Below are 16973 nucleotides of genomic sequence, written 5' to 3' on the forward strand. Positions count from 1 at the left end.
CCCGCATTCCTATTTTCCTATTCATTATTAAACCTACTCCTGCATTACCCCTATTTGATTTTGTGTTTATAACCCTGTAGTCACCTGACCAGAAGTCTTGTTCCTCCTACCACCGAACTTCACTAATTCCCACTATATCTAACTTCAACCTATCCATTTCCCTTTTTAAATTTTCTAACCTACCTGCCCGATTAAGGGATCTGACATTCCACGCTCCGATCCGTAGAACGCCAGTTTTCTTTCTCCTGATAACGACATCCTCCTGAGTAGTCCCCGCCCGGAGATCCGAATGGGGGACTATTTTACCTCCGGAATATTTTACCCAAGAGGACGCCATAATCATGTAATCATACAGTAAAGCTGCATGCCCTCGGGAAAAATTACGGCTGTAGTTTCCCCTTGCTTTCAGCCGTTCGCAGTACCAGCACAGCAAGGCCGTTTTGGTTATTATTACAAGGCCAGATCAGTCAATCATCCAGACTGTTGCCCTTGCAACTACTGAAAAGGCTGCTGCCCCTCTTCAGGAACCACACGTTTGTCTGGCCTCTCAACAGATACCCCTCCGTTGTGGTTGCACCTACGGTACGGCTATCTGTATCGCTGAGGCACGCAAGCCTCCCCACCAACGGCAAGGTCCATGGTTCATGAGGGGGCCCTCCATGTAATTTCCATATTTTTGGAGTCCCGAAGAAAGGCATTAGCAGCCCTCAATTTGCTTCAGATGAAGTGGTGCATGCCTCTATATCATCACAGTTCCACAGAAAAGAGCAAACATTTTTCCATGAGGCCACTGACTGTCTTTTCTCACAGTGGACTACATTTACTAAGTTACGTTGATTACTTTTAGAATAATAAACAGTTTACTTAGATTTTCTCCCATCTGTCTCATTTTCATTTGACTGTCACTTATAAATCCGCAGAACAATAATCACAATGTGTCATTTACAGTACAGGTAGATGTAGTACATTACTGTACTTTTAAATGACATGTTGTGTACTGTGAAGGTGGTCCTTGATTAACACCTGCATAATTTTTTAACCTGTTACTGAAGGAGAGTGAAATGCTACTCAGAAAGGAGAACTTTACCACACAATATCCTGACGAGAACTGACCTTCTGAATGAATGCTTTTTCTTCTTGTTGTGACTCTTCAGGAACCAGGGAGTTGCAAACTGAAGCAACACAGTCACCACACAGCTCACACAGACAACACCGTCAAAGCTAATGTTCTTGCTTCTTTTCCAACAAATCCACAAGTGAGCATATGACAACTTGAACTGGAGACTGGCATTCTTAAACCAGTGTACATCACATTCTGACATGTCACCAGTTCTATCCCCAGGATGTACACTTACAACAAGAATTTCGGGGAAATCATTTCAATAATAGTGTACAGTTCTGTTAGTGCACCGAGCAAATAATCTTTGCCAACCAGAACTTCTCTGATGTTCTTTTTATCAATGAATATTTCTTCTCAAACAAAGGACAAGCAAGTACAAAGACCATGCATTTTTAGTCCAGTGAAAGCCCACGATGCCTTATACTGGTTGAAAAATGGCATCAATGGAAAATTAATGTCTGGTGTGGGATACTTTATACTATAATTAATGGCCCTCATTTAATAAATGGTAACCTAAATGGCAGGGCTTACTTTCTCATACAAATTCATCATCATCCTCTGGATGAAGTGGCACAGAGATAAGAATGCTTATGTGGTACCAACAAAACGGATGTCCAGCACGTAATGCCTTGTGTGTGTGTGTCTAGCTCTGAACTGATCCATGCCACCACGTGAGTACCTTTGGATGTGCTACCCCTTTCAGTTCCCAGCAAGGATTACAATACTACAAAATGGTATTAAAGATTCCTGTTTCTGTTTCTTATTGAGGTGATGTGTTTATGTAGACATGTAATACATTTCTGAACAGGTCTTGAGAACAGGAAGTGGATCACCATATAAAAAATAGGGTGCTATTTAAAAATGATGTACTTCTGTTCATGTTTTTACAAGGGTAATCCCAAAAGTAATGTCTCCTATTTTTTTTATAAGTACATAGATCAGTTTATTTCTACAATGGTTTACATCAGTTTACAACTTGAACATTTAGCTATTGTTCAATATAATCACCACTTCTCTTGATGCACTTTTGTAGACACTGTGGCAGTTTTTGTATGCCCATGTCATACCAGCTCTCCACCACACTGTTCAGAAAGTTATGAACCTCTTCTTTCACCTTGTCATTGGAGCTGAATTGCTTTCCGGCAAAATATTCTTTCAACATAGGGAACAGGTGATAGTCACTGGGCACCAAGTCAGGACTATAGGGTGGGTGGGTGATTATGTTCCACTGAAACTGTTGCAGTAGAACAACGGTTTGCTGAGTGATGTGTGGGCGAGCATTGTCATGGAGAATGTGTACGCCCTTGCTCAATATTGCTCTTCTCCGGTTCTGAATTGCCCGCTTGAGTTTTTCAGAGTCTCACAGTACCTGTCAGCGTTAATTGTGGCCCGAGTGGGCATAAAGTTGACCAACAATACCCCTTTCAGATCCCAAAAAATGGCTGTCATGACTTTACCAGCAGACTGTGTTTGTCTGAATTTCCACGGCTTTGGCAAAGAAGGATGCTGCCACTGCCATAATTGTTGCTTGGTCTCAAGTCTAAAGTGGTATGCCCAGATTTCATCACCCATGGCAACTGAGTCCAGAAAGTTGTCCAGTTCGGCTGCAAGGTGGTGAAGAAATGCACAGGAAGCATCAACTCATTGCCACATGTGGTCCTCACTCAGCATGCGTGGCACCCATCTTGTGCACACCTTCTGGTAGTTCAATGTTTCAGTTAAAATTCTGTGAGCGGTGCTTCAGGAAACCTCAGGAACCAACGTGCAGAGATCATCCGGGGTGATCCGTCAATCTTCATGCACGCTTTGCTCAACCTTCAACACTGTCTCCTCAGAAACTGATGGCCTACCGCCCCTTTGTTCATCGTGAATTTCGGTCCAACCAGCTGCAAACTGTCTACATCACTTATGAACATTGTTGACATCCATGCATGACTCACCATACACTTACATTAATTGGCGATGGATTTCAATCGGCGCAGTGCCCTTTGCATTCAAATACCAAATAACTGAGTGCAATTTTCACTTGGCAGTAACATCTAATGGGAGCTCCATTCTGAACGGCTGCCAAGCCAAGACTGAGTGCCTCAGCGCGCCGTGCGCATGTTTACACACAGCGCATGAAGCACTCTTCACAACAGTGTGACCAACTGCCACACAAACAGAGTTCTGTACTTACAAAAAAATTAGGAGACCTTACTTTTGGGATTACCTTCGTATAATGAGCAAAGATACAATAAAGGCTATTGTGCTGGTTAATGCCCCCAGTAGCTGAGCAACGTTTGCTAGATACCTTCATTTTATGGACAAGTAGTTATTTGGGATGGTCCTATATATTACAATAATGAATATTTCAGGATAGAATCATAAACAAGGAATGACTATTCTACTGTTAATACAGAAAGACATTATTATTTCCATTTTAGTTCAAAATGTGGTAGCTGTTGAGATAGTGTGAGGACCTACACCTGATGTTACTTTTTCAAGCTATATGCAACTTCATCATCTTGCAAGCAGTCTTACTTCTCACAACATTAGCTTTGTGTTGTCATCTTCCACAGCACTGATTATCGTGTGTCTTCAGAAGGAAAGATGAAAACTTTTTGGCCTGGCATAGTGATTGCACCTTTATTGCTGAAGTAATTTTTTCATTGAGTTGGTACATCCTGCAAAATAACAAAAGATGTGTAAATGCAATCTGCTTTGCAACTTTTTAAAGCAGTCATGCTATGATGATTTGCTCAAATATTATCAACCAACAGTGCGACTTCATCATCAGTTGACAGCTCCCCTTCGGCTTGGACTGGTCCAAGAATAGAGTGTTAACTTAGTGAATTGAGCAGCATGAGGACAAAATTCTAGTTGTGTGTTGGTCAGGGCTATTGGAGATTAAATATGGGCAGATGAGGGACTGTAGCATTCAAGGACGTGTTTTAAGGACTTTTTTCATCTATGTAAGTGTGAGATGCAGGTACTAGGAGGTGGGGAGGAGGAAGGGGCGAGCCATGTGGCACCGGTTCTGGACCAGAGAAAGAATTCTAATGTGTTTAGCTCAGAAGCATGTTCTGCCATTGAATGGTTAACTCTGCATTTGGCCACAGTTTGCTGGTTGCTGTTTATTTGGATGGACAGATGGTTGGTGGTCATGTCTTGAAAAGCTGTGTAACAGAGCTACTATATGATATGACTGCTTTCTCGCATCTTCGGGGATAAGACCCATGTGGCAAGGATTTGGGCATAAGTGTGGCATAAGGCTGGATAAGCATATTTTGTAGATTTTGTTGATGGAAGGTGTGGAAAGGATTGTGGGTAGAATGTTCCTCATTTCTGGGCACAGTGATAAGTGGTGGAAGCCCTGGCAAAGGATGTGATTAAATTGTTTCAGTCTGGGATAAAATTAGATAATGAATAGGGTGCTCCTTCGTAGCTGGTTTGTTAGAGTGACTAAAGGATGAAGAGAATGGGGTGGAAATGATGCAGATTTCTGTCTGCAGACTAGATTTGGGAGGTAATGCCCATCTGTGAAGGCCTTTGTAAGAACTTCAACATACTGGGTAAGAAATATCTCATCACTGCAAATGAAAGTCATGGATGGCCATACCGGCATCTGCTTAATTCTTCCTCAGCTTCAATACCTTCTGTCCTATATGCTTAAAATAGTCCTCTTCAACCCACCACACCACCTACTGTGGCACTGGCCTCTGTTTATTTGGGGATTCTATAAAAATCTCTGCCTTTACTGAGCCAACCAACCATTAATGGCACCTCAGTTCTGATAGACGTCATTCCTGCTATGCTAAAATATCTCTCCCACACAAAGTGGCCAGTGATAAATGGTGCAATTGAGCAACTGAAGCTAAGTAAACATAACCAATCTTTGCAATATAATACATTAGGATACTATATGTTAATATATGTTAACAATGTTAACTGATATTTTCCAACATCTGCAACACACTGTGTACCAACAGATCACATGGAATAAATAAATAAACATCTACAGTAACAAGAAATCCCTGACCCTGTATGCTGAACATTTGACTAAGGCCCCAAACGTGGTATACAAAACATATTACTCATGGCATTCCCTTTATCTTTCAAACATGCCCATGATCTAGCTGCAAAGAAGCCCGCCCCCCCCCCCCCCCCCCCCCCCCCCCGACTAACAACATATCCATATCCTTCTCTACCTACTTGAGGCTACAACTATAAATGGGAAACACTTTACCCCAAATATTTTTCATCTCCCTCAGAGTGGTATTCAACTGTCCACTCAGTCCGCAAAATATCGTCGTCTGTTTTAACAACACACTCCCAAGCATTTGCCACAGATGGCCATATCACTGGAATTCTTGAGTGCAAGACCTGTTCTATGCACCCACTCACCACTTCCTATTCCAGTCACACCACAAACACATCCTACACAGTCATATACAAGCCACCTGTGAAAGCAGTAATGTCATACATCAAAAATCCTGGAAATTTTGTAAATCCTTTCATAAGTGTAGGAGCACTGTCTTTTCCAATGATTGGTCATCATCAAAATGTGGCTGAATGCAGATTTGACCGCCTAGTGGCAAAACATTATAACATGCCTGACTTCACCAACCAGTTTACATTTCATGCCATCTCGGTCTTCCCCACAACACCAGTTTCTCTGATTTATGTATGTGAAACTATTCCTTAAACGCATCCCTAAATCCTGCATTTCTCCTGGTCTCAATCTCCAATAGCTCTAACTCATACTTGCGCCCCTTCCTTTCATCATGCCCTCTTCTCCTCATCCTTGCTAAACTACAATCTCCACTCTGCAAACACACTCTCTCTCTCTCTCTCTCTCTCTCTCTCTCTCTCTCTCTCTCTCTCTCTCGCTCTCTCTCTCTCCACACCCACTTCAACTCTGCCACACACAATTCTCCCTGCCTGTGGCACAGTAAGCTCATCACTGATGCCACATTCCTACCTCATTCCCTTGCTGCTTTTCATCTTAGCCATGAATAACCCTTCCCTCACTTCACAGTCCCCCCCTCCCCTTTGGCCACCTCTCTCTTTACTTACACAACTAAACACAGTACAGTGTAGTCAGTCAGGACAATGCAGACTGTGTGTGTGTGTGTGTGTGTGTGTGTGTGTGTGTGTGTGTGTGTGTGTGTGTGTGAGAGAGAGAGAGAGAGAGAGAGAGAGAGAGAGAGAGAGAGAGGAGAGGGGGGGGGGGGGGGGGGGGGACACAGATGTGAACCAGTAATTCACATCTTCCATCTTTAATATGTTATGCAAATACAAGCTACTTTACAGAATATCAGTTGTCAAAGAGAAAGTTTTTCACTTTGTTTTCAAATTTAACTTCCCTGTCTATCAGAAATTTCCTACTACTGAGAAAGTGACCAAAAATTTCGGTGGCAGCACTGTGCATCACTTTATGCACAAAAGGCTACCTCAATGAGTGTCATTTTTTTCTGGTATTGTAATTATGTATATCACTGTACCCTTTGATCTGTAGTGGGTTATTTACAACTAACATCACGATGGAATAAATGTACTGTAAAACAGCAGTCAGAATGCTCAATTCCCTAAACAGAAGCCTACAGAATGACTGTGGATGAGTGCCATGTATCATTCTTACAGCACATTTTTGAATAATGAAAATTCCCTTTTTTAAAGATGAGTTACCCCAGAACATTATTCCATATGAAATTATTGAACAAAAATATGCAAAAAATGCTACTAAATTCTTGTCAACAACATCATCTAAAAATTTGCAATGTTTCACAATAGTTATTATTTCCGCACCACATGTTACACATATCATTGGCATAGTACCTCTATCTGTGCAGAACTGGATGTGTTGTGCCTTTTCTAAATTGAAAGAGAAACCATTTGTAGGAAACCATTCAATAAAAGCTTTAATGTAATTGGATATATAAAAAATCTACTCATCAAGCAGCAGCAGCAGCAGCAGCAGAACACACATATAAGAGGCATTACAGTTTGAAAGCTTCTGGAGCCAGTGTTGTCTCCTTTTGGCAGAAGGGTTGAAGGGGAAGGAAGAGGGGTGAAGGAAAAGGTCTGGTGAGGTTTTAGAAAAGTTCAGAAAATTCGCCCATAACCTTGTGTCAGGGGAAACTTAGGATGGGATGAAAAGGAAAGACTGATTGTTGGGGACAGCACCAGGTGAAATTTCAAAACCCGAGTCTTAAAGGTGGAACATAGGGTAATATGTAAGAGAGAGATTCCTGCTGAAACATCATGCATGAGTTAATAACAGCAAAAAGCTAAGTGCATTGTATTTGATAGAGGTGGGACGGGGATGACAAAAAATAGACAGGTCAGAAAATGAAAGATGTAGGAAACTAAGATGGAGTGAAGAAAGGAGTGGTTGCTGTGAAGAAATGCTGAGATCAAAGAAATTCACATAAATTAAGGCCAAGTGGTGGTGAGAACTGAGGAAATGTTATAGTACCAGTTCCCATGTGCAAAGGTCTGAGAACCTGGTGTCCGGGGGAAGAATTCAGATTACACGTGTGGTGAAACAGTCACTAAGGTCATGACTGTCATGTTGTAGTGCATGCCCTGCAACAGGATATTGTGTGTTGCCAGTATACACCCTTTGCCTCTGCCCTTTCATCCTAACTGATAACTTTTAGATAGTTATATGAATGCAAAAGGGCAAACAGTGTTTACATAACAGCTGCTATATGACATGTGTCGTTTCACATGTGTCTCTCCCTTTGGTAGTATATGCTTTGCCAGTTACAGTGCTGCTACACGTAGGAGGGTGTAGAGGGCAAGTCTTGCAGCAGCATTAGTCAGGGGTAGGAGCTATAGTGTAGGCAGATGGCTGCACAAGTGGCATAGAACGTAACAAGGATATTGCGGAATTTGGGAGAATGACAAATGCTATTCTAGGTGTCATAGGCAAAATTTCAGACGGAATGGACCTCATTTCAAGGCACGATTTTAGAAAAGTCATGGCCCTGTCGAAGTAACTGATTAATACATTCAAGACCAGGGTAATACTGAGTGACAAGTGGTGTACTCCTAAGTTGTTTCTCAAAGGATAAGCAGCACCAGGATTGGATGTGATGGGCGAGGAAACCTCCTATTGAACTAGACTGGTGCAGTAATTGTTTACAGTTAAGTCTGAGGTGAGAATGGTGATGTATTCCTGTAAATAGTCTGTGTCTGAGCAAATATGTTTGCCTCAAAATTCGAGGCTGTATGGGAGGGAATGTTTGACATGGAAAGGATGACAACTTTCAAAATGTAAGTACTGTTGTTTGTTATTAGATTTGATGTGGACAAAAGTGTGCAGCTAGCCTTTGCTGATGATGAGATCAACATCAAGGAAAATGGGATGGGATTCAGAATAGGACCACGTGAAATTTAACTGGGAGAATGAATTTAGAGTTTCCAGGAATTTTTATGGGTCAGTCTCACCATGAGTCCATATGGTAAAGATGTCATCAATACATCTAAACCAAACCACAGGGTTAAGGTTTATGCATCCCAAGATAGTCACCTCCAAGTGACCAAAGAAAAGGTTAACATAGAAAGCAGCCATCCTGGTTCCCATGACCATACCCCAGATCTGTTTGTATGTCTGCCCCCAAAGGTGAAATAATTGTTGGTAAGTATAAACTTGGTTAAGGTGGGCTCTGACTGACAAAATGTTCAGCAACATACACAGTCTGTCTGCTGCTGCTGAACATTTCTTCAGTCAGTGCCCATCTGATTCTCAACCTATGACATCCTTCCTACTCACCTTAATCAACTTTATACTTACCAAGAACTACGTCACCTTTGAGACGCAGGCATACAAAAAGATCTGGAGTATGGCTGTGAGAATCAGGATGGCTCCTTTCTATGCAAACCTTTTCAGGGGTTGCTTGGAGGAGGCTTTCCTGGGATCCATATGCCTTAAAGCCCCTGTTTTGGTTTAGATACACTGACAATATCTTGGTCACATGGACTCAGGATGATGCTGACCTGTTAAAATTCCTGGAATCTCTAAATCCATTTTCCCAATTACATTTCATGTCGTCTTATTCTGAATCCCATGCAACTTTCCTCGATGCTGATTCCGTCCTTCCAAAGGCCAGCTACACACTTCGATCCACATTAAACCTATTACCAAACAACAGTACTTACATTCTGACAGTTGTCATCCTTTCCACACCAAACATTCCCTCCCGTATAGCCTCGGTATTTGAGGCAAACGTATTTGTTCAGGTGCAGATTCTTTACATAAATACACCACCATTCTCACCTCAGCCTTCACTGTACGTAATTACCACACCTGCATAGTTCAAAAACAGATTTCCTACACCATCACATCCAATTCTGGTATTGCTGATCCCACAGCTTAGGAGTATACCACTTGTCACTCAGTATTATCCTCATCTTGGATGTATTAATTAGCTACTTCGACAAGGCTGTAATTTCCTTAAATCCCTAAAATTGTGCCCTGAAATGAGATCCATTCTGTCTGAAATCTTGCCAATAACACCTAGAATAACTTTCCATTGCCCTCCCAATCTCCACAATATCCTTGTTATCTCCTATCCTCCTTGTGCAGCCATCTGCCTACACCCATGGCTACTACCCCTGTAACCAACCCTCAGATTTGCCCTCTGCACCCTCCTACCACCACCTATAACAGCCCTGTAACTGGCAAAATATACGCTATCAAAGGGAGAGCCACTTGTCAAATGACATGTCATATACCAGTAGTTATGTAAATACTGTCTGGCCTTTTACATCGGCATGACTACCACCCAGTTGTCAGTCAGGATGAATGGGTCATTGGTGGAGGGTGTATACCAGCAACACACAATATACTGTTGCAGAGCATGCTCTACAACATGACTGCCATTTCACCACATTTGTCAACTGGATCCTTCCCCCAGACACCAGGTTCTGAGAACACTGCAGGTGGGAACTAGTACTACAACATGTCTTTGGTCCTCCCCACCCACTTGGCCTTAATTTACGTTAATTCCTTCTGTCTCAGCGTTTCTTCATGGTAACTACTCCTTCCTTCCTTCCATTTTACTTTTCTTACATCTTTCATTTTCTGACCTGTCTATTTTTCGTCCCCCTCCCACCCCCACCCCACCCCTATGTCTATTACATACGATGCACTTAGCTTCTCACTCTTAACAACTCATAAACGATGTTTTAGCAGTAATCTATGTCTTGCATATATTACCCCATCTTCCAAATTAAAGCTCCCAGGTTTTCAAATGCCACCCAGTGCAGTCCCCAACAATCAGTGTTTCGTTTTTATCCCATTTAGTAAGTCTCCCCTGAACCAGAGTTATGGGTGACTTTTCCGAACTCTATCCCTATTCAAAAACTTAACCAGTCCTTATCCTTCACCCCTCTTCCTTCCCCTTCACCCCATCTGCCAGAAGGAGTCACTGACTCCAAGAGCTTGAAAACTGTAATACCTTTCACAAGTGTGTTCTCCTGCCACCACTCAGTGAGTAGATTTTTTATCTATCCAGTTACATTATGTTTTCAAAAACTGATTATTTTTGCTGAGAATTATAGGTTAAGAACATTATCATCATTTTTGCTGTTGCTTTATCCACATTTGGACTGATGACAATATTTGGGTCATCCGCACAAGGAACTAAATCTGCACACACACACACACACACACACACACACACACACACACACACACACACACACACACACACACAGCACAGATGCACGCATGCAAAATCTGTCTGAAAGCTGAGCAAAGATTTCAGTCTCGTTTATGTGTCTATCAACTGCTGAATGCCTGAATTACATTGTGAGTATTCCTTCTACTGTTTATAAATATTATAAGTTCATTTATAGTACGTTGTTCATAGAACAGTCCCATTGCCAAACTGTTACTAATTCATTAACTGTTTTAGATCAACAATTCAGTGACAACACAAGCTCATAAAAAAGTTGGCAAACTGAAGTTAAGAGCTGTAAAGGTGAAAGCATAATTTCTGAAGAAACTGTCCAGATCATCCTATGTTTATCAGTACTGTTGACAGGCTTCATAAAGTACAATGATTTATTCTGTGAAAATTTTAGGGAAAGAAGATCAGAGTTCCATGTTCTGTTGATGAGGTCATTGCTGGTGGAACATGAGCTCAGATTGCTAAAGGATGGGAAAGGCAATCAACCATGTTCTTTTTGAAAGTGCCGTCCCAATATTTGCCTTAAGCAACTCTTCAATCTGGGTATTTGGACAGGGATTCGAACTACCATACTCCAAATGCAAGTAAAGTTTCTTACCACTGGGTTCATTGAATTAATCTGTATGACAGCTCTCACCAGATACAGATATGAATGTTTTAGAAAATACCTACTGCAAAAAAGCTTTGGCACATCTCGCAACAATTTCATTCAGTTTCTGAGAAGGGTACCATCAAGTAGAACAAGGTCTTCCTATCTCACTGAAGCACTTTACCATAAAAATGATTATAAACTAACTGTTGATGCATCACTCAGCCCACAACAAGAAATCTAATTTTTAATGCATTTTTACTGTGTGATTGCTTGTCAGATCTGTTGTTGTTGTGGTCTTCAGTCCTGAGACTGGTTTGATGCAGCTCTCCATGCTACTCTATCCTGTGCAAGCTTTTTCATCTCCCAGTACCTACTGCAACCTACATCCTTCTGAATCTGCGTAGTGTATTCATCTCTTGGTCTCCCTCTACGATTTTTACCCTCCACGCTGCCCTCCAATACTAGATTGGTGATCCCTTGATGCCTCAGAACATGTCCTACCAACCGATCCCTTCTTCTGGTCAAGTTGTGCCACAAACTTCTCTTCTCCCCAATCCTATTCAATACTTCCTCATTAGTTATGTGATCTACCCATCTAATCTTCAGCATTCTTCTGTAGCACCACATTTCGAAAGCTTCTATTCTCTTCTTGTCCAAACTATTTATCGTCCATGTTTCACTTCCATACATGGCTACACTCCATACGAATACTTTCAGAAATGACTTCCTGACACTTATATCAATACTGGATGTTAACAAATTTCTCTTCTTCAGAAACGCTTTCCTTGCCATTGCCAGCCTACATTTTATATCCTCTCTACTTCGACCATCATCAGTTATTTTGCTCCCCAAATAGCAAAACTCCTTTACTACTTTAAGTGCCTCATTTCCTAATCTAATTCCCTCAGAATCACCCGACTTAATTAGACTACATTCCATTATCCTTGTTTTGCTTTTGTTGATGTTCATCTTATATCCTCCTTTCAAGACACTGTCCATTCCATTCAACTGCTCTTCCAAGTCCTTTGCTGTCTCTGACAGAATTACAATGTCATCGGCGAACCTCAAAGTTTTTATTTCTTCTCCATGAATTTTAATACCTACTCCGAATTTTTCTTTTGTTTCCTTTACTGCTTGCTCAATATACAGATTGAACAACATCGGGGAGAGGCTACAACCCTGTCTTACTCCCTTCCCAACCACTGCTTCCCTTTCATGTCCCTCGACTCTTATAACTGCCATCTGGTTTCTGTACAAATTGTAAATAGCCTTTCGCTCCCTGTATTTTACCCCTGCCACCTTTAGAATTTGAAAGAGAGTATTCCAGTCAACATTGTCAAAAGCTTTCTCTAAGTCTACAAATGCTAGAAACCAGATCTCACCAGATACAGATATGAATGTTTTAGAAAATACCTACTGCAAAAAAGCTTTGGCACATCTCGCAACAATTTCATTCAGTTTCTGAGAAGGGTACCATCAAGTAGAACAAGGTCTTCCTATCTCACTGAAGCACTTTACCATAAAAATGATTATAAACTAACTGTTGATGCATCACTCAGCCCACAACAAGAAATCTAATTTTTAATGCATTTTTACTGTGTGATTGCTTGTCAGATCTATAGGACAGTTATATTCCATTGGACGAACAAATCATTGTAGCTAAAGCATATAATCAATATCTCCCTTGCAACATAAGTAAAGTTATCACAAAAGCCATAATTTTCTGAGAGCACTGTAATACAAATTCCTACAAGGAAATTAGAGAAAACTGTGTGTGCTGCTGCAGTAAAATTTCCATGCAACAAAAATTGACTAACATTCTTAGCAGTTGTTGAAAAACTTGAATTTAAGTGATGCTTTGAGTTGAGTTTTCTGGATATTTCAAGTGAGCGTGCAAAAATCCTGAATTTTCTTGTGGATCTATAACATGGACTACATTAAAAAAGAATATTAAACTATGCAACAAGTAAGCTACTGACAAAATTGTAACCAATTATCAAGGACTGATGTATATTTGCATGAAACTGTATTTTGTGTACTATGGTTTATTGAGCGTGGCAACAGGAACATGTACAAAAGACCTAAGTAAGTAATTCTGAAAGTTGTTTGTACCTTGGAAACCGTTGATTCCAAATTTGCAGTGGTACAATACCAACAAGAAGTTTTGTCACATTACTCACTTAGCCACGAGTCTGGCATCAAAAGCATTGGGTTGGTTGTGTAGTAATAAACTCAATAATAAATCAAATTATGAGGCATATTCCAAAACTAAGGTCCTTTTGGTCATAAAAAATAAGTTTATGAAAAAAGGTTTTTATTAACAGTAATATTTTACTACATATCCCGCATAATCACTGTCACATCTATACACTTTCTGTAATGCTGCACCAGCTTCTTTAACCCCTCTGCATAGAAGTCTGCCATCTGGGAATTGAACCAGTTAATAAAGCCAGTCTTGAAATCATCATCCACCCTGCCTATTTTTCAAATGCAGTAAGAGGAAATAGTCACTTGGTACAATGCTGGGAGTGTATGATGGGTGATCCAAAAGTTCCCAACAAAAAGCTCGAATCTTCTCCTTGGTTTTGGCAGTGGTGTGAGTGTTGCACTGTAGTGGAGGAGAATTATGCAAGATGAAAGTTTCCCGCAATGTTGATTTTGAATCGTATGTCTCAGTTTGCTAAGAGTTTCACAGAATAGGTCAGCAGTAACTGTTGACCCATGGTCCATGAAGTCAATCAAAAGGATTCCCTTTTCATTCCAAAAAATGGTAGCCATCTTTCTTCAATTCAAGATCAGAGATTTCTTAAACTTTTTTGGTTTGGGTGGACCTGAATGACATCACTGCATTGACTGTTGTTATGATTCTGCATTGGCATGCAATATGCACGTCTTTTCACCCATAACAATTGGGCAAAACACATCATCTCTATCTTGTATATAGCACTCCAATAATTGTTGTGCCCTACACATTCTTTGCTTGTTTTGCTGATCAGTGAACTTTTTGGAACCCACCTCACACACATATTGTGATATCCAAGCTCTTCGGTGACAGTCCTGTAAATTGAGGTTCAGGCAACAGTTTGGAATTCATTAACCAGATCACTAATCACTAACCACTGTGAAATTTTTGATGCACTTGTTCAATAATGTTGTTGGTCACAATACTGGATCTGCCACTCTGCTGTTCATCATGAACACTTGTGCAGCCATTTTGAAATTCTCATCACCATTTTCTAACTTGTTTGCCAATCATTATTTCAGGTCCATATACTAGGCATAATTCACGATGTATTTCATCAGCTGAAGATCCTTTTGCAAGCAAAAATCTAATCACATCAGGCACATCACAACTCTGGTGGGATGCACAATTGTCCCAGTCGTTGCCATCTGTTATCACCGACTGGCAAATTACTGCTGAATCAAGCCAACACTGCAGAAGTTTCCTAAAGTGTCGGTAAACAGTACTGCATGCATGGCACTTCATTTAGGCTTACCATCAGTTAAATACTAGTCACCATACTTTAGTTTAGGACTATGCCTCATAAAAACAGAGGGTTCTCATACACATGGTGCCATACTAGGTAATCTTCAGCCTCTAGTGCCTAGTTTGGGACATTGTGTCAAACATTTCACCATCACATAAATAGAACACAACTGTATTATTTTAGTCCAGGTGACTGACCTTTAAGGATGAATAGGTTCTTGTAACATAGAGCCCATCCTCAAGAAACTGCGTGTCTTCCAGAAAAGCCTGCCAAGGAACAGGATTGAGCTCGACACGACTGTCGCGCAGGTATCGTGTCAGGTTGAGTGTGATGCCGTAGGGTAAGGTGCCGGCTCTGGCAAGTGAAAAAGCGTCAGAGATCAGCTGTGCACGTGTTGCGGCTGGTAGCATCAGGGGATTTGTTGCCAGCTGCTGCACCAGCAGCTTCCAGTTGTCCACATCATAGTTCACCTTGTAGTACCCTGCAGCAATTGTTTCTTAATAGTAACTCAACATATTTCTTTCAAGGAAAGGAAATGAAAACTTACATTTATGGCATTTGATAACTTATACAAAACTTTTGACAATGCTGACTAGAATACTCTCTTTAAAATTCTGAAAGTGGCACAGGTAAAATACAGTGAGTGAAAGGCTACTTACAACTTGTAAAGAAACCATAAAGCAATTACAAGAGTCGAGGGGTATGAAAGGGAAGTAGTGGTTGAGAAGGGAGCAAGACAGGGTTATAGCTTATCCCTAATGTTCTTTAGTCTGTACACAGAAAACGCAATAAACGAAACCAAAGAAAAATTTGGAATAGGAATTGAAGTACAGCAAGAAGAAATAAAACTTTGAGGTTTGCCAATGACACTGTAATTCTGTTAGACACAGCAAAATAATTGGAAGAACATACGAATGAAATGGAAAATGTCTTCAAAGGAGGATATATGATGAAGAAATGAAACTATACCAAAGATGTCCACAAAAGATAGTACAGTCCTCTGCATTTCGTGAGAAACTTGTCTTGCTGTATACTGGACTCCATAACATGCTCTACACATGAGGTGTGACCGTTATTTAAGTAATAACAGATGTGATGTGGCTTAAACTGTTTTAACCCTATAAGTATTCATGTACATTTTGCACTTCCTTAGAAAAGAATTTGTAACATTTCCTATACAATTCATGCTTTTTTAATTATTTATTTATTTTTTAAAATATAGAATAGCATTTTCTGAAGGTATCTGTATGGGGTGTAGCCATGTATGGAAGTGAAACATGGACATAAGCAGTTTAGACAAGAAGAGAATACAAGCTTTTGAAATGTGGTGCTACAGAAGGATACTGAAGATTAGATGAGTGGATTGCATAACTAATGAGGAAGTACTGAATAGAACTGGGTGACAAGAAATTTGTGTCACAACTTGACTAAAAGAAGATTCAGTTAATAGGACACATTCTAAGATGCCAAGGGATTCCTGGTTCAGAAGGATGTAGGTGTGGTAGCTAATCAGAAATGAAGAAGCTTGTATAGGATAAAGTAGCATGTGGAGCTGCAGCAAACCAGTCTTTGGACTGAACGCCACAACATTTCTTTCAAAAGCGGAGATGCAGAGGATTTCTGCTTCTATTACACATTTCTATTTTATGTAGAAATCAGCTGAAACTGCAAAATTCAGCTCCCTTTTATTTAATTGATGACTGGTTACCGATATCAGACCCATTCTCAAATCGCCCGAACAGAAAGAAATGGTGTATTCCGTGACAGCATGCAAACTGTCTTAATATTGTACATGCTTCTGCTAAAGTAAAGTATACAGTGACCACTGGCAAGACCAATGTTAAGTCATACACACATTCTTTTTTTATTTAAAACATGGAAGCACAAACTGGTATTAATACTATTTTAGCTGAAAGAGAAGGCAGTAACAAATCTGTCGTGTGCTACATTCTTGAATACCGTTTGAGTATTTGGGATCACCTCAGATGAAATTAAAGGACAACACTGAAACAACTGAGCAGTATTATGGTACAATCAGTTCCAGACAGTACGAGTGTGTCGTGGAAATGTTCCTTAAGATTAGATGGGTA

The 16973-nt window shown here is 40.5% G+C and overlaps 1 protein-coding gene across 2 annotated transcripts in view; it reads right to left on the reverse strand.

Moving 5' to 3' along the window:
* Window positions 1–16973, reverse strand: part of LOC124552607 (aminopeptidase N-like) — a 272739-nt gene that overhangs the window by 68190 nt on the left and 187576 nt on the right. For both annotated transcript variants that reach the window (XM_047126932.1, XM_047126933.1), the window contains exon 15: window positions 15081–15364. In XM_047126932.1, the coding sequence (XP_046982888.1) occupies window positions 15081–15364 (284 nt within the window). The remainder of the gene's footprint in view (window positions 1–15080; window positions 15365–16973) is intronic.

This window comes from Schistocerca americana, chromosome 10, assembly GCF_021461395.2.
Source record: "Schistocerca americana isolate TAMUIC-IGC-003095 chromosome 10, iqSchAmer2.1, whole genome shotgun sequence".
Taxonomy (NCBI): Eukaryota; Metazoa; Arthropoda; class Insecta; order Orthoptera; family Acrididae; genus Schistocerca; species Schistocerca americana.